Here is an 18,204-nt window from a genome sequence, read left to right on the forward strand (position 1 = left end):
TTTTAAACCTTTGAAAAGTACATGGAACACTTATAGTCCACTGTTTTACAGAGAAATGCAGTTTTGGTCCTCCAAAACAGAAAATTTCGCATATTGGGCCTCATTGGGCCGAAAATGTCATCTTTAGCCCAATAAGCTTGGAATTTATGTTTTTAACCCTCCAAATAGTATATTTTCAGAAAACACATTATGTAAACTGTTTTGACTCATCTCACCCATCAGATTTCGAAATATTTCATTTTAGGCCCTTCAACTTTGTATTTTCAACATTTTATGTCAAAAAAATGAGTTTTTAGCCCAAATTAAGTGTTGTCAAGCCATTTGGCTATTTTTCTTAGTATACTTTGCATGTAGTAGTATATTTTATGCTATAATGAAATACATATCTCGGTTTTTAGCATTTCATAACTAGATCTAGCATCAAAATCATACAAAACATACATATAAGCATAGAAATCAACCACAACATACACTTAATGATGGATCTACACCTTTGCTTGTATTCTCCCCCACAAAAACTTATAAAAACCGAAAATAAGGGGGTATGAAACTCACCTTGTTTGAAGCTTTCGGTTTTTGGAAGAAAAGATGGAAGAAAGTTTGGTGATTTTCGGCCTTAGCACCCCTTGATGAAGATCTCGGCCTTGAGGTGTTTCTAAGATACAAGATCATGATTTCTCATGAATTAAGAAGAGATATTTGATAGATCAAGGAAGCTAGATCATAAAGTTGACTAAAAACTTACCTAAGATGATGACTAACTTGCAAGATCCTCTTGAAAGCTCCTAATTTTCGAGATTTTTGGAGTGAGGAGGAAGGAGTGGTCTTGAATGATCTAGAGAGAATGGGATGGATTTTGTGAGTGTGTGTGTGTTGTGTTCGGCCGAGAGTGAGAGGGAGGAGAGGAGAGAGTGATTTTTGAAGTGATGTGCATACATGGAAGTATGAGATGTTGCATGGATGTCCATTAGGTAATAATGATGTGGCACAAGAAAGTCAAACCCTTCTCTTGGACTTGCTTTGGGCTGAGAACATGGAAGGAGAAAGGAAAAGTTTGGGCTTTTTGCTCCTAAGCCCAATATTAGAGTTAGCCTTAGGTATTTATTGGCCTTATAAAATAAAATTGTGATTTTTATGTTTTAATAAGCTAGATTGGGTTAATCATGGATCAAAGCTTTCAATTTATTTCATTCTAGGCCCAATATGGCCCATAATATTGAAATAAATGAATGTGGGTCCAATTAGAGCCCAATTAGGGTTCTAAGACCATGATAGTCCAATTGGAAGCTTATTGGTCCATTTGGATCCAATAAGGAAGTTCTAGTCCAAAATGGACTTAACAAGAACTTCTAGGGTTTTCCAATTGCTTGATGTAGTGAATTGGGGTTTAGTTTTCCATTGAGTAAGCATCATACATGCTTTTGAGTTTTTGATTTCAACATTTACTTGAGTATAGTGATTACAAGACATAAAATTTCTAGTTGTGACATCATCCCCCCGTTAGAGGGAATTTCGTCCCGAAATTCTGTTTGAAAGCTAGATTTGAGAAAGCTAGAATAGGTGAGGGTACTTTTGCTTCATTTGGTCTTCGCGTTCCCAAGTGAATTCTGGCCCACGCTTTGCATTCCACCGTACTTTCATGATCGGGATGCGACTCTGCTTAGTACGCTTCACCTCCCTGTCCATGATTTCGATTGGTTCTTCAACGAACAGGAGATTCTCATTGATTTTGATTTCGTCAAGGGGAATGACGAGTGTTTCATCTGAGAGACACTTCTTCAGATTAGAGACGTGAAACACGGGGTGTACACTGTTTAGTTCTGCGGGTAGTTGCAGTCTGTATGCTACTGGACCAATCCGAGCGACGATTTCGAAAGGTCCAATGTATCGCGGGTTCAGCTTTCCCCGTTTTCCGAAACGTATAACCCCTTTCGAGGGCGAGACTTTTAACAATACTCGGTCACCGACCTGAAATTCTAAGGACTTTCGCCGTTTGTCAGCGTAGCTCTTTTGTCGGTCACGCGATGCTTGCAATCGAGCTCTGATTTGAACGATCTTTTCCGTGGTTTCACGGATGATCTCCGGTCCCGTTAGTGTTTTGTCCGACGCATGCGTTCTTGCCAGCTGGGTGTCACCCACTTCAGCCCAACATAATGGTGATCTACATTTACGCCCGTACAGTGCTACGAAAGGAGCCACCTTGATGCTCGAATGGTAACTATTGTTGTATGAGAACTCGATTAAGGGTAGGTGGGTATCCCAAGACTTTCCAAAGTCTATCACGCATGCGCGGAGCATATCTTCGAGCGTTTGGATGGTTCGCTCGCTTTGACCATCCGTTTGTGGATGATAAGCGGTGCTCATATCGAGGTTTGTTCCCATCGCCTTATGGAGTGATTGCCAAAATCGGGACTTGAACCTACTGTCCCTATCCGAGATGATAGATGTTGGTATTCCGTGGAGTCTCACGATCTCTCGAATGTATAAACGCGTCAATCTCTCCATCTTGTACGATTCTTTAATTGGCAGGAAATGGGCAGATTTCGTTAGTCGGTCGATTATTACCCATATGGTGTCTAATCCATCCGACGTTTTGGGTAGCTTGGTCACGAAATCCATAGAAATCCCCTCCCACTTCCACTCAGGGATTGCCGGTTGCTGTAACAATCCTGAGGGTTTTTGGTATTCCACTTTTACCTTGGCGCACGTAAGGCACTTACTGACGTAGGTCGCGATTTCCGCCTTCATGTTAGGCCACCAATAGTGTTGTTTAATATCCAAATACATCTTATCAGAACCGGGATGAATGGAGTATCGCGTCTTGTGGGCTTCCTTCATGACAACATCTCTAAACCCTCCAAATTTAGGGACCCAAATACGGTTCATGAAATAGTATACTCCATTCTCCTTTGCCTCCAGGTTCTTTTCCATTCCGCGCAATACTTCGCTTGCTCTATTTTCCGTTTTCATGGCCTCTGACTGGGCTACTGCAATTTGAGTGGCCAGGTGTGATTGAATGGTTATCGAGAGAGTTTTCGTACAACGATTAGAGTACTCCTTCCGACTTAATGCATCAGCTACCACGTTGGCCTTGCCTGGGTGGTACTTAATCTCACACTCATAATCGTTTAGCAACTCAACCCATCTTCGTTGCCTCATGTTTAACTCCTTTTGGTTTAAGATGTGTTGGAGACTCTTGTGATCCGTGAAGATGGTGCACTTTGTACCGTAAAGGTAATGCCTCCAAATTTTTAGGGCAAAGACTACAGCTCCCAACTCTAGGTCATGGGTCGTGTAGTTTACTTCATGCGTCTTTAGCTGGCGAGATGCATAGGCTATCACTCTCCCACGTTGCATGAGTACGCAACCTAAACCCTGATTTGACACGTCGCAGTAGACTACAAAGTCTTCCGTTCCTTCAGGCAGAGATAATACAGGTGCGCTACAGAGAGCTTGTTTCAAGGTTCGAAACGAGATCTCTTGTTTGTCTGTCCATTTGAATGGTACGCCCTTTTGCGTGAGCGAGGTAAGTGGCTTGGCGATCTTAGAGAAGTTTTGAATGAACCTCCTATAGTAGCCTGCTAATCCCAAGAATTGATGAATTTCCGTGGGCGTTGTCGGGATTGCCCATCCTTCTACAGCTTTGACCTTAGAGGGATCCACATGGATTCCATCTTGGCTGACTACATAACCTAGGAAGTTCACGCTCCGCAGCCAGAACTCACACTTGGAGAGTTTGGCGTAAAGTTTTTCTGATCGTAGAGTTTCTAAGACTTGTCGGAGATGTTGGCCATGCTCTTCCTTGCTTCTAGAATAGACGAGGATGTCATCGATAAAAATAATGACAAAGTTGTCGAGGAACGGTCGGCAGATTCGATTCATTAGGTCCATAAATGCGGCAGGGGCATTCGTTAGACCGAAGGGCATTACGACAAATTCATAATGTCCGTAGCGAGTTCGGAAAGCGGTTTTTGGGATATCCTCTTCCCGGACTTTGAGTTGGTGGTATCCGGACCGTAAATCTATTTTAGAAAAACAACTAGCCCCCTGGAGCTGGTCAAATAGGTCATCGATTCGTGGGAGTGGGTAGCGGTTCTTGATTGTGAGTTTGTTTAACTCTCTGTAATCGATACACATTCTAAAAGATCCGTCTTTCTTTTTGACAAAGAGCACCGGAGCTCCCCATGGCGAGTAACTAGGTCGAATAAATCCCTTATCCAAAAGTTCGCTGAGTTGGCTGGATAATTCCTGCATCTCGGCAGGAGCCAACCGGTAGGGTGATTTAGCAAGAGGAGTTGCTCCTGGAATAAGGTCGATTCGAAATTCAACCTGTCTCTCTGGGGGTACTCCCGGAAGATCTTCAGGAAACACGTCCGGAAATTCACATACTACGGGAATGTCTCGAACATTAATCTCCTCCTTGGTTTTGTCCACCACGTGAGCCAGGAACGCCAGATTGTTCCTTCGTAGATATTTTTGTGCCTTGACACACGAAACGAGGCGAAGGTTCATGCTAGATTTGTCTCTGTAAATTACTAGGGTTTCGTGATTTGGAAGGCGAAGACGGACGGCCTTCTCATGACACATAATTTCGGCATGGTGGGGGCTTAACCAGTCCATGCCGATGATCACATTGAAGCTCCTAATTGACACTGGCATTAGGTCTATTCGAAAAACGTGTTGGTTAAGAGTTAGGGTACATCCGGTGTAGATTTCCCCAGTGGACTCGGTTTTCCCATTGGCCATTTCCACCGTATAGGCTTCATTTAGCTTTTGGGGAAGTTGTTTTAATAAGTGCTTAAACTTATTGCTTACGAAACTTCGCTCCGCTCCGGTGTCAAATAAGATGCATGCATATGCGTGGTTTAAGAGAAACGTACCAGTAACAACAGAGGGGTCTTGAATAGCCTCACTCTGACCCATGGTCAACATCCTTCCTGTTCCTCCATTTCTTAAATTGTTGTTGTTGGGACAGTCTCGGCAGATGTGTCCAGTCTTCCCGCATCCGAAACAGGTGTAGCTAGGCCCTGCGCTATTGCCGCTGGCATGGGCGTTGTTGTTGTTGCGAGGGTTGTTGTTGTTGATTCCCTTATTTTGGTTATGGGGAGGGTAAGCCTTGCAGTACTTTGCGGTGTGACCCCTTCGGTTGCAACTGGTGCACTGAAAATCCTTGCATTCTCCATAGTGATGGAAACCGCACTTGTTACATTTGGGAAGATTACCGGAATAAGGTTTGGAAGCATTTGAAATGGCTGAGGTTGGAGCATGTGGTGCGGCTGGAACCGATGTGGTAACAGCATTAACCGCCACTGTCTGCTGCTTCTTGGAGGTGTCGGAGCCCTGGCGCCCCTTCCTCTTAGTGTTCTTTCCCCTCTTGCCATCTCCTTCCTTCGTCTTCTCAGCCTCCACTGGCTTCTCTCCCTTTTTGTTGTTATGGTCGTACAACCTTTTTGCCAATCTCTTTGCACTGTCAAATATTTCGGGGTTTGCAGCTATCACATTCCCTTGAATTGGTGATGTGAGTCCCCAGATGAATCGCTCAATCTTCTTTCCTTCCGAGGCGATCATACCCGGGCACAACAGAGATAGTTCGCTAAATCTCGATATGTAGGCATCGATATTCGCGTTCTGCACAGTGAGGTTCCATAGCTCTTGTTCCATCTTCTGTATTTCGCCTCATGGGCAGTACTCTGCCATTAACATTTCTTTCATCTCTGTCCACGGCATAGAGTTGGCTACAGGGAGTGTCATGGATTCTACATGTCCGTTCCACCAGGTGAGTGCTTGATCCACAAAAGTGCAGGCTGCGAACTTCACCTTCATGTGCTCAGGGCAGTCGCATATCTCGAATACCGACTCCACCTTTTCGATCCATCGCTTAAGAGTGATCACCCCTCCAGTGCCATTAAAAGTTCGTGGTTTGGCGTTTGTGAAGTCCTTGTAGGTACATGTCTTGGTGGGTCCTTGATTCATTCCATTGTTTGAACTTCCGGCTCCTTGCCCATTGACTCCTCCATTGTTCCCTTGTTGAATTTGCGCAATCGCTGCAGTGACTGCTGCAGATACAGCTGCCTGGAAAGCGGCTGAGTCAACTTCAGGTGGGGTTGGTCCTGGGTTTCCTCGAGCAGGTCGGGGAGGCATCTTTCTGTCACAATACGGAAAGATGTTGAGGGTATGTTGTTTCGGTGAGGTCGTGATCCTACTGACTAGGTGCATGGTACGAACTTAAACACTACTACCATTGACCAATCAATAATAATATCTCAACACATAGCAATTTGCAATATCGTAATAAAACACGTAAAAATTTATTAATATTATCCGCATTTGATACTTGAAAATTTGCTCGTAGGAGCATACATGAGTGATACTAGTTCGACAGCATAACGACTCTATGAGTAGTGTAGTCACTTAAACATAGAGTCGGAGTACATAGCATATTTCCTAACGACCTACTATGATAAGTCTATCCCTAACCGCGATGAGCTGCGTCCTACTATAACGGTGAAATCATATGCCGAAGTGCTGAGCCATCTCAGTCATGTCTACAATGACATCATCCCTCTCCAGCTTTGCTTGCACGGCATGTGCTTCCATGGCGAACAGTTGTTGCCGCAAGTCGGCAATCTCGGCTTCTGGGGAGCGATTTTCCCTCGCGGGATTCACTGGTGGGACGTGGTGATCCTGTTGCGCTTCGCTAACAGGAGATGCGATGTGATCTATATCCGGGGCCTGATCCTCCCCCATGTCGTCGTCGGTCTCCTTGAACTCGTAGTCGGTGTCCATGTATTCGTCAGGTTCAACGCCGTGGACTCCCTCCTGATTCCCCTCTGGTTCGTTTTCGAGTATCCCGTGTGCTCCTAAGGCTTGGTGAAACTGAATGCCCTGATGCTCTCCTTCCATGAAGACTGGGAGAAAGTATACGAATAAGCTATCACTTTCCTATGACTCTACCGCTATTGCACAAGCTAAACAGGCGTTCTCTTTTCAGTGGTAGGGGTATGGTTTTAGATTCCCTAGAAATCCCGATCTCATCAGGATGTGTGTTAGCTTTACGTTGGAGAGAATGTAGTTGATCAGGCTGCATTCACTCCTTGGTATCACCAAGAACAGTTCCCGAATTAACCGAGACACTAGTATTATTTTTGTTTGGTTCGGCGTTATGTTCCTATTCCTAGTGCAAACAAGGGTGTTTTATTTACTTGTTTTGTTCAGAGTTATGTTAGTCCCTCTTTTTGGTTTATAGTTGCATATCCATGTGTGGCTAGATATGCTAGTTCACTATAAACAAAACTCTGATACCAACCTGTCACACCCCCGAACCAGACGGCGGAAACGTCCGAGGGCTATCGTGACTCATTGAATACCATCACAATGCATATACATGAAACATAACATTATACATCACCAACATTTGGAATGATACAACTGGTAGCGTTTACATTCATTACATTGTTCAAAACATTACATTCTAAAAAAAAATAACTGTTTGATCCTACTTAAACCACAGCAAAACGTCATAGAGTACAAATCATCCTTCACCTTATCTGTTACCTGAGAATACAAGTATTTTGAAAACGTCAACATATGAAATGTTGGTGAGTTCATAAGTAGTGTTTGAAATCCAATGTATTGTTTGAAAACCATCAGAAAATCCGATATTTTCTAAAAATAGAATAGTGTAAAAATATGTGATGATCCATGAGTATGCTTGTTTGAATTCTATAGATGTAAGCGTAAGAGTTGTGAAATTCGACCGGTAATTCATAATTGTACTTGTTGAAAACCCTAGGAAAACCCGACGTTTTCCTATCACTTTGCTTTACTTAGTTTGTGTACTGTTGTTTCGTTGCGTTAGAGGAAACCGTTGAGCTCCGGAGGCATTGAGAATACAGTGGGTGGTGAAGTGTTGTGACGTGCGTTAATGAAAACGTCCAATCGACAACCTTACAAGCGATCCCTTAGGCGTCACTCGTAATCCTTCACACAACTCAATCCTCCCGGACTTGTGTAGTCCCACGACCGGAGGGAAGAAGAGAAGGTGCGAAACCCTCGGTATTTCCCCGCGTCGTTCAAGACCATTGCAATTGCGAAGGGCCCGAAGCCCAACCCGCAATCGTGAGTTACAGACTTTACTAGCAGCACCGAAGGACCCTTGGGGACCAGCAGCATGTTTGCCATTGAAAGTCCTTTTACGTTATGTCGGATCGGTAAAACCCAACACTTCGTAAGAGAGAGGTCTTCGGGCCTTAAGATCAGGTCATTGGGCTAGTTAGGCTCAACAAACAAGATTTTACACTTTTGGGGCCCAAAGATGGTGCGTAGACGTCTGTGCACACTCGCATGTATAGTGACTTCCCAATCGTTATTAGTTATGAATCGTAATGTCGTAATGTCATAGTGTCGTCGTGTTAGTAGTTTCGGATTTTTATTGGTTCGAGACCGAACCAATTCGTTTGACAACGACTTTTGGTATTGTAATGTATTGTATTTCGTCGATAGGCGTGGTACCATCATTTGGTAAAATTGCATGTATTGAACTAGCCTTGAGAATTTTCTGTTTTCAGTCCCTCCTTGTTTGTAAAATTTACCCTTTTCACCCCTTTATTTAAAAACTTTTCGGTTTGGTCCTTAAATCAATTTTCTTGACATTTTAATACCAAAAATTAATGAAATAAGTATTTTCCAGCATATTTTCTATATAAAACAGCTTAAGTCCTTGAAATTGCAGTTTTCTCGGTTATAACCCCTCTTTTTCGCAATTTTTACATTTTTGGCCCAATTTGGGAAATTTTTGCAACTTTGGTCCTTTTTAAATTTGAAAAGCATTTTAAACCTTTGAAAAGTACATGGAACACTTATAGTCCACTGTTTTACAGAGAAATGCAGTTTTGGTCCTCCAAAACAGAAAATTTCGCATATTGGGCCTCATTGGGCCGAAAATGTCATCTTTAGCCCAATAAGCTTGGAATTTATGTTTTTAACCCTCCAAATAGTATATTTTCAGAAAACACATTATGTAAACTGTTTTGACTCATCTCACCCATCAGATTTCGAAATATTTCATTTTAGGCCCTTCAACTTTGTATTTTCAACATTTTATGTCAAAAAAATGAGTTTTTAGCCCAAATTAAGTGTTGTCAAGCCATTTGGCTATTTTTCTTAGTATACTTTGCATGTAGTAGTATATTTTATGCTATAATGAAATACATATCTCGGTTTTTAGCATTTCATAACTAGATCTAGCATCAAAATCATACAAAACATACATATAAGCATAGAAATCAACCACAACATACACTTAATGATGGATCTACACCTTTGCTTGTATTCTCCCCCACAAAAACTTATAAAAACCGAAAATAAGGGGGTATGAAACTCACCTTGTTTGAAGCTTTCGGTTTTTGGAAGAAAAGATGGAAGAAAGTTTGGTGATTTTCGGCCTTAGCACCCCTTGATGAAGATCTCGGCCTTGAGGTGTTTCTAAGATACAAGATCATGATTTCTCATGAATTAAGAAGAGATATTTGATAGATCAAGGAAGCTAGATCATAGAGTTGAGTAAAAACTTACCTAAGATGATGACTAACTTGTAAGATCCTCTTGAAAGCTCCTAATTTTCGAGATTTTTGGAGTGAGGATGAAGGAGTGGTCTTGAATGATCTAGAGAGAATGGGATGGATTTTGTGAGTATGTGTGTGTTGTGTTCGGCCGAGAGTGAGAGGGAGGAAAGGAGAGAGTGATTTTTGAAGTGATGTGCATACATGGAAGTATGAGATGTTGCATGGATGTCCATTAGGTAATAATGATGTGGCACAAGAAAGTCAAACCCTTCTCTTGGGCTTGCTTTGGGCCGAGAACATGGAAGGAGAAAGGAAAAGTTTGGGCTTTTTGCTCCTAAGCCCAATATTAGAGTTAGCCTTAGGTATTTATTGGCCTTATAAAATAAAATTGTGATTTTTATGTTTTAATAAGCTAGATTGGGTTAATCATGGATCAAAGCTTTCAATTTATTTCATTCTAGGCCCAATATGGCCCATAATATTGAAATAAATGAATGTGGGTCCAATTAGAGCCCAATTAGGGTTCTAAGCCCATGATAGTCCAATTGGAAGCTTATTGGTCCATTTGGATCCAATAAGGAAGTTCTAGTCCAAAATGGACTTAACAAGAACTTCTAGGGTTTTCCAATTGCTTGATGTAGTGAATTGGGGTTTAGTTTTCCATTGAGTAAGCATCATACATGCTTTTGAGTTTTTGATTTCAACATTTACTTGAGTATAGTGATTACAAGACATAAAATTTCTAGTTGTGACAAGCATGGTCCTTTTGGGTTGCCTTTACCAGTGCAATTTGATAGGATGGACTTTTGAGAATAAGTTTATTTATGGTTTATTAATGTATTACAAGTATAATATATTAATATGAAATCATATTATTTAATTTTTATTGATCAATAATTAATTTGGAATTAATTTTGTGATCAAAAGAGACTAATTAAATATATGGGGATTGATATGTAAATCAATGATTCTTATAGTGTAGGCCAATGATCCATGATTATGTAGAGGGGATAAACCAATGAAATGATCCATGGATAGTCCATGCAGGTTAAACTCATGGAGTATAAGAATGTGAAGGGTCATTAGGGTTTGTAAATATGTAACCCTAACACTATAAATAGAACCCTCATGAACCAAAATCGGTTGTACCTTCTTTGTGAGTTAAGCAACTTATTCTCTTAAGCCTCCTCTTGCATATTGGTGTTTGTGAACCATTATAGGCATCACACTTGGGGTGCTCAAGCTTCAAAGGCAAAGAACTACAAGTCATTCATAAAGGTATGTCACCTAACTAGTTGTATCATTCAACTGTTCAAATGTATGCTAGTTAGGACAATGCTTTGGAAAATTGTAAATATACATGTATAATTAGAGAAAACATACATATAAAGCATTTAGGGTTGTATGTGCACCATAGGAGTGTTTAAGTGCTGAAAACCCAACAATGCTGAGATCCAAGTGCAAATTTCATAAAGGTAGGTGAATGATGATTCACCAATTCCACCACAAGACGAAATGAAAAGGAGTGAAATTCCTAATTCTAATGAGATACATTGAAATTATTCAATGACATGTTTTAATCTCGGATAATGCTCTTCTATTTGTGACTTTGATACCGAGGATCACAAACAAGATGGTGAATAACCATGTAAATATGCTCGGTAACCTCATTATCTTTTATCATTCTTATTGATGTGATGGTAAACCACAGACACTCAATTCACCTATTATAGCAATTCAATTTAAAACAAAATCAATGGCTCTGATACCACTGATGGGTTTTAGGTAAAACAAATAATCTAGAAAAACAATTACTAAGTTCACATGCAACCTACTTTGGATCTATGTTTTAACTATTGATTCTATAACTATGAATTGCAAAACAAGAACCCTAAGGGAAGAGGCTATTTTCGAAAATAACTAATATGGTTCTGGAATTACATACCTTTCAATTGTTAAAGTAAACAGTTGATAATCCTTTGATTTTGATCTTCTTGGAAGCCTAGCACCACAATTGTCGTGCCTCTAGTCAATCACACCTAAGAGCTAGCAAGAAGGAAACTATAGAGGGAGGGAGAGAGAGAGAGAGAGAGAGAGAGAGAAGATGGAGCATGCAATTTTCGACCATGGTTTCTCCAAGAGTAGAGGTGGTCGAAATCATTAGGGTTTTCCCCTTATGAATTTCGTCCACTTCCTCCAAGGAGGTTCTGGAATGTTCATTCCAACTATTTAATAATTACAAACTAGTCCATGCACTTTATAATTAATACAATTAACCTTAAAATTAATTCTAATTAATTTATGGTTAACTATTAATTAAATATTACGATTTCTAATTAATATATTATTTTCATAACACATTAATAAATCATTTATATTAATTTATTAATCTTATAATAAATTAATTTCTCTCTTTTCATAATTTTTTTGTCCAATTGCTAGGTTTGAGGGTAACCCAAAAGTACTATGTTGCTATCAATTCAAGTACATACCAATTATAGTTATGAACTTAGACACCTAATCCAATAGTTACCCCCCCCCCCCCCCCCACACACACACACACACACCATATTTATGCTCTAGTTAATATATTATTTTGATAACACATTAATAAATCATTTATATTAATTTATTAATCTTATAGTAAATTAATTTCTCTATTTTTCATAATCTCCTTGTCCACTTGCTATCAATTCAAGCAAGTACATACCAATTATAGTTATGGACTTAGACATCTAATCCAACAGTTACCCCCCCCCCCCCCCCCCCAACCATATTTATGCTCTAGTTTCATCCTGATTATAAGTTACAATTGTAAGAAAACAAAATTGATTTAGAGATAAGAAACACATCAATCATTCCACGAAAATAAGAACACACACTAGATGAGCCTCGTACCCAATTTAAACACGAAATGAAATACACGACCATCGAGAGTGCACTCACGCAAATCAACACCTAACTTATGTCTATTCAGGAAAACTCACACCAAACACACACATAGAAAGACACTACGAGAGGCACATCATCAAAAAAACACCAATTTGACTGTTACCCCTTGATTTGCACCCTAGCCTACGACTCCAAATATTATAAACACCCAAAATAAAAGAGGGAACAACATCAAGCATTCCAATCAAACTTTTCGATATTTATCCCATATTTAATCCAATTAAACAATTTAACTAAATTCCATCAACTATTATCATTAGATTTTTCCTTAGAAAAAAAAAACAAATGCCTTGTCTTCCACGTGAACCACAGAATTACTTGGAATAATGTTTAAGAAGAATGGTTTCTGAAAAGTTTTCTTAAATATGAAGTGGTTTCTAAAAACATTTGGAAATACGAATGATTTTTTCTAAATAAAAGGAGTTCTAACACTAACACTGGTTTCAGATAAATAAAAAATAAAAAATATATTTATTTTAATAAGAAATTTCTATATAAAAAAAGGGAAATGGATTTAATAAGATAATTAACTTTTCGGTTTGTTTATATCTGGGTAACTATTTTTGTTTGTACCCATCTAGGTAACGAACTTTTTAGAAGTGTTAACATATGACCATTATAACCGGCTGTAGCAGGTTACATCCGGTCATAACCAGTCATATGTGAACACTTCTAAAAAGTTCGTTACCTAGATGTGTATAAAAAAAAATAGTTACCTAGATGTGAACAAACCATAAAGGTAAAAATAAATTGCACTAGTGGTCCATGTAGTTTGGGTAATTTGTATGTTTGGTCTCTAACTTTTTTTTTTTTTTTTAACTTGGATGATCCCGACTATTTATTTTTGTTGTGCGTTAGGTCCTTGTCTTACCTCAAAAAACTATTGTGCCCCTTTTTAATTTATTTTTTTAATTAATTTTCTTATTTATATATTTAATTTTTATATATTAAAAAAAAAAATAGACCCCACATATTTTTATCTCCTCACCTTAAGCCTAAACCACATTCGAGAAATTTAAGATCAGTCCCATCAGTCCCCATGCTATCTCTCACCCTCCTCAGCTCTCTTTCATTTCAATCTTTAGTGACATCACAATCTTCACTATGGTTTCTGTCATTCAAATTCGGTGAACCAACTCCAGAACCCACTGTCTCCCACTGTCTCTTTATTGAATTTTCCAATACCACAACCCACCTATCGGTAAAAAAAACAAGCATAAATTACATGAATGGTCCTTATGGTTTAGGGCAATCTGCACGTTTGGTCCCTAAGACTTTTTTTTAACTCGGAAGATCCCTCAAACGGTATTTTGTTGCGTTTGTAGTCCCTATCAGACATGAAAAAATTATTTTGCCCTTAATATAATATATATATATATATATATATATATATATATATATATATATATATATATATATGATTTTCTCTTATTTATTTATTGTTTTTAAATTAAAAAAAAAAAACAATCGCCACCACTAAGGTGCTGTTTGATTTTCTGAAGCAAAATTTCATGAAGTCTGCGGACCACCTCTGCAACCCTCTGCAGTAGAAGAGGTGGACCAAATGGCTGCAGACTATAATAAGAAGCATGTTTGTTTTTTTAACATCTGCATACTGCTGCAGATATTAAAAAATTAAAATAAACTAATTTTATAAACCGAAAATAGCTTTTTAATACGTAAAATTTAATAATGTATAACACTTCGGTAAAAATTAATGATATTTCAGTAAAAAATAATGATATTTCAACAAAAAATAAAGATATTTTCAGTAAAAAATAATTATATTTCATCAAGAAATTGTCATTATTGAATATAAAAAAAAATGAAAAATAAATTCAATAAGAATAAACGAAAAAAAGGGAAAAAAAATGTGAAATAAAATTTTAATAACATATAATCAAAATTTCAGCAATAAAAAAAGAAGAAGAAAAGGTTGGAAGATGTTGGAAGAGGCAGTACAAGTGCTGCGCCAAACAGAGCACGCGCAGAGGTTCTTGACTCAGAAGACTTCTAAAAAACAAACAGCTACGAGATGAAAAGTGTTGCGCGTGTGCTGCGCCGCGCAGCAGTAAGAGGTTTGAAGAGGTTTTTTTTCCAAAAAACAAACAACACCTAATTAAACCCAACATTCTACCCACATGTTATGTGTTCAAAGATCCAGCCACCACACCAAAATCATAACTATTCAACAACCAACATGAATCACCACCGTTCAATGCCGTCAACCACCACTAGTCAACGCCTCCAAATCATATTTAAACCTGAAATTAAACCTTAAACCTTAAACCAAAATGTATATATGAAAAATCTGAAATCAAACCTGAAACCTCATAGCTAAAATCAAAACCACGTGTGAAATAAAACATCAAAAACACATCTGAAATCAAACCTTATATTCAAAACCTCAAGAAACTTAAAAACAAACAAACCCAGATTCTAAACCTGCATGTGAATCCCCTACCGAAAATCAAATCCAAATGTTTATGCCTAAATGAATTCGTGATTAGAAATCTATAAACATCAGGTGAAGAAACCAGGTGAAGATTTACTTCCGATGAACCTCAAATTAAACTTCAGAAACATCAGGTGAAGAAATCGAAATCAAAATCCAGTCATCCTAAGTTGATCTTCTGCGAAGAAATCAAAATGGGGTTTCTGAAATGGACAAAGGTTTCTAGATCACATCAATTTTTGAATAGTGTTTGAATAATTAGGGGAATGCAACGATGTTGGTGTGGTGGCTCCGATTCACATCATCGACGGTGGCCCTGCTTCAATTCATGATTTTTTGCAAAGGTTGTTGTGCTCTAGTGTTGATGTGTTGTTGTAGGTGTCGATCAATCTATCCTTTTCTTTTATTCCTTCTTCTTATTTGCATCTTGTAGCCACCACAATCTACAGTTACCACTCATTTCTCTAAATAGAACGGAAAAGAGAAAAGATATGAAGAGAGGAAGAAGCCTTACATGTTCGTTGGTGGGGTGGGTCGCTCGGTGGAAAGTACCAACGGTCATCGGAGAAGTGATGAGTTTTGGGAATGTGAAAACCTAAATGAGATCGTGGATGGGGTTAAAATAGGGATTGGTGGGGGGAGGATCTTTTGTTTCTTTTTTAATTAAAAATGATAAATAAATAATAAAAAATAAAAAATAAAATAAAATGGGTAAAATAATTTGTGTTTGGTAGAGATTAAACGCGTAACAAAAGAGGGAGCTTCTGAGTTAAAAAAAAAAAAAAAAAAAAAAAAAAAAAAAAAAAAAAAACCCTTAAAGACGAAACGCACATTACCCTAAACCACAATACCGTTCGTAGAATTTACCCAAAAAAACAATTTCCTCAATTAATTGTTCCTCTTTGAGGAATTATTGTCAAAAACTCAAAAATACAATTTTTTTTATGCAATTTGTCTCTTCCTTCTTGCCCAATTCTCAAACTGGGGTTTTTGACCTCCACAAAAACCTCGAAGCAATTTTGGTCATTCGCCAAAAGGATTTGAAACCAGACTCTACCCGCCGATCACCCAATCTGGGATTCGGCCTTCGAAGTCACCGGAATGGGTTCATGCGTAAACACTTTCTCACTTCATTATCCTCCACGCCTTCTTCCAAATCCCCAATCTCAAACACACCTTCAACAAAAATCATCGATACTAGTTCAAAATTCACTATATTTCAACTCCATGCTCAAAATTTCCCACAAACCAACTTCCATAATCACTTATCTCAAGAAACCCATTTCATATTACCCCCTAATCACCTCTTCCTCTTCGCCTTATAAACAAATCACCAAGTTCGTGTCCGAAAGAGTTGTAATTTTGCTTGTTGGGTCATTCATTTTCATGGGGTGTTTCAGTAAGAAGCCTGTATTAGCACAACCCGCCCATGAAAGTACTCAAACTCAAAGCTCAGTGACTCAAGATAACGAAATCGACAATGAAGAGATTCTGTATATGAAATTATTGGAGGATAATCCGAAAAGTGTCGAGGCTTTGAAGTCGGTTTTCCATGCGAAGATGAAAAGAGGGAAAACGAAAGAGGCTATCAAGTATGTGGAGAGACTAATTTCTATTGAACCCAAGGAAGTTGAATGGAGGCTGTTGCAGGCTCTCTGTTACGAGATGATTGGGGAATATAGTAAGGCTAAGAGTTATTTCAAGACTATCTTGAAGGAGAGACCCCTTTTGCTTAGAGCTTTACATGTATACTTGTTTCTCCTTTCTCTACATTGTTTAAGAAGATTAATTGTTGTTCTTGATTCTAATTCGATATGGATTTGATTACTGTTCCTATAGGGGCTTGCTATGGTTATGCACAAGAATCATGAAGGACCTGTTGTGTTTGAGATGCTAAATAAGGCTTTGGAAATCGCTCGTCAAAAGAAAAAAGTTTCAGAAGAAAGGAATATAAGACTATTAATTGGACAAATGCATGTTGTGAAGGTGATATACTTTAAAATTACCAAAGTTCGTTTTTTATATTTTTCTACTTTGATGACATATTTATAAATTCTTGTGTGTATGCAGGGGGGATTTGATGAAGCCTTGAAACTATTCAAAGATCTTATAGATGAAAATCCTAGGGACTTTCGTCCTTATCTTTGTCAGGTGTTTTTTCATCACTTTCTCTATTAAATCGTTCTTTCTGAATCAAATAAAAAAGAATCACCCATATGTAGCTTATTGGATTAAGACTAACCTCATTAAGTTCATTAATTTAAAAAGTAACAACACCTAAATGTTCACTAACTATATGTAACATTATGATGGATACGATGTATTTTACTCCATGATATAAAGGCAATCTTTTTTCTTACATGCTGGATTTGTTGTTTTGCTCTGTAAATTTAGAAATGTGAAGAATTTATTGGGAAGATTTTGCATTAATATGATTAAATTTGTATTTTTTTTTTCAGGGAATCGTATACAGCCTTCTTGATAAAAAGGAGGAAGCTGAAGAACAATTTTTGACATACCAAAGCCTTCTACCTGATGAATTTCCTCAGAGAGGATTCTTGGATGATGTCGTATTGGCAGCAAAAAACGAAATTAGACAACATGGAAAAAAAATGATGAAACCCGAGTTTTCATACAAGAAATAGATATTTATTTGTTCATGATGTGCTTCATCAGATTGTCCTGTTGTTAGTTATTTTCTTCTTTTTGGATTTAAATAGTTTTTTGATAGCAAATTTTGTGTTATGTAGTTATAAGGTTTGTGGTTTTGAAAAAAAAAGGTGCTCATTTGGGTGTATTTTCTTATATATCTCATGTTGTGATCATCTTTATTTGAATAATCTTACTTGTTAGGGCTAATTTGTCAAGAAACGTTTGTTTTTTGGCTTGATATTAGGAGGTTCAATCAAGAAATCTTTTTCTTTCGTTCATAAATAATTAGTGAAAATATTATTATAAAGTTTAATAGAATAAAATTAAATTTAGTGTGGAATGATTCTAACCTGTTAATGGCTAAGAGAATGTAGGGTTTTTTTTAAGTGTTTGATAGGCTGTGTTAAACATGTTGAATAACGGTAGGCTTAAATGGTAACTCTCAATAGTTCTATTTGGAGGTTATCGAAATCAATTTTGGAAGTTATGTGCATAAAAATGCACTTTTGAGATTTTGAGCATTCAAGCCATTTGAATCCTTTTCATTTTAGCTAAACTTTTTGATTTTGCCAATTTAAGGTA

General features: G+C 38.0%; 1 protein-coding gene across 1 annotated transcript; it reads left to right on the plus strand.

Moving 5' to 3' along the window:
• Positions 1 to 15,889: 15,889 nt before the first annotated feature.
• Positions 15,890 to 17,777, plus strand: LOC145043553 (Tetratricopeptide repeat (TPR)-like superfamily protein). Its single transcript, XM_078992246.1, has 4 exons — positions 15,890 to 16,716; positions 16,810 to 16,956; positions 17,041 to 17,121; positions 17,430 to 17,777. The coding sequence occupies exons 1-4, from the start codon at positions 16,072 to 16,074 to the stop codon at positions 17,613 to 17,615; spliced, it is 1,059 nt and encodes a 352-aa protein (XP_078848372.1). The 5' UTR covers positions 15,890 to 16,071; the 3' UTR covers positions 17,616 to 17,777.
• The last annotated feature ends 427 nt before the right edge of the window (positions 17,778 to 18,204 follow it).

Source organism: Lactuca saligna, chromosome 4, assembly GCF_052625555.1.
Source record: "Lactuca saligna cultivar CGN05327 chromosome 4, ASM5262555v1, whole genome shotgun sequence".
In the NCBI taxonomy this organism is placed as follows: domain Eukaryota; kingdom Viridiplantae; phylum Streptophyta; class Magnoliopsida; order Asterales; family Asteraceae; genus Lactuca; species Lactuca saligna.

What these genes read in the sequence shown, in the direction of transcription:
- LOC145043553 (XM_078992246.1), top strand. Translation starts at nt 16,072, where the DNA reads ATGGGTTCATGCGTAAACACTTTCTCACTTCATTATCCTCCACGCCTT. An exon ending in TTTTGCTTAGAGCTTTACAT is followed by an intron (nt 16,717 to 16,809) that starts GTATACTTGTTT and finishes CTGTTCCTATAG; the next exon opens with GGGCTTGCTATGGTTATGCA. An exon ending in GACAAATGCATGTTGTGAAG is followed by an intron (nt 16,957 to 17,040) that starts GTGATATACTTT and finishes GTGTGTATGCAG; the next exon opens with GGGGGATTTGATGAAGCCTT.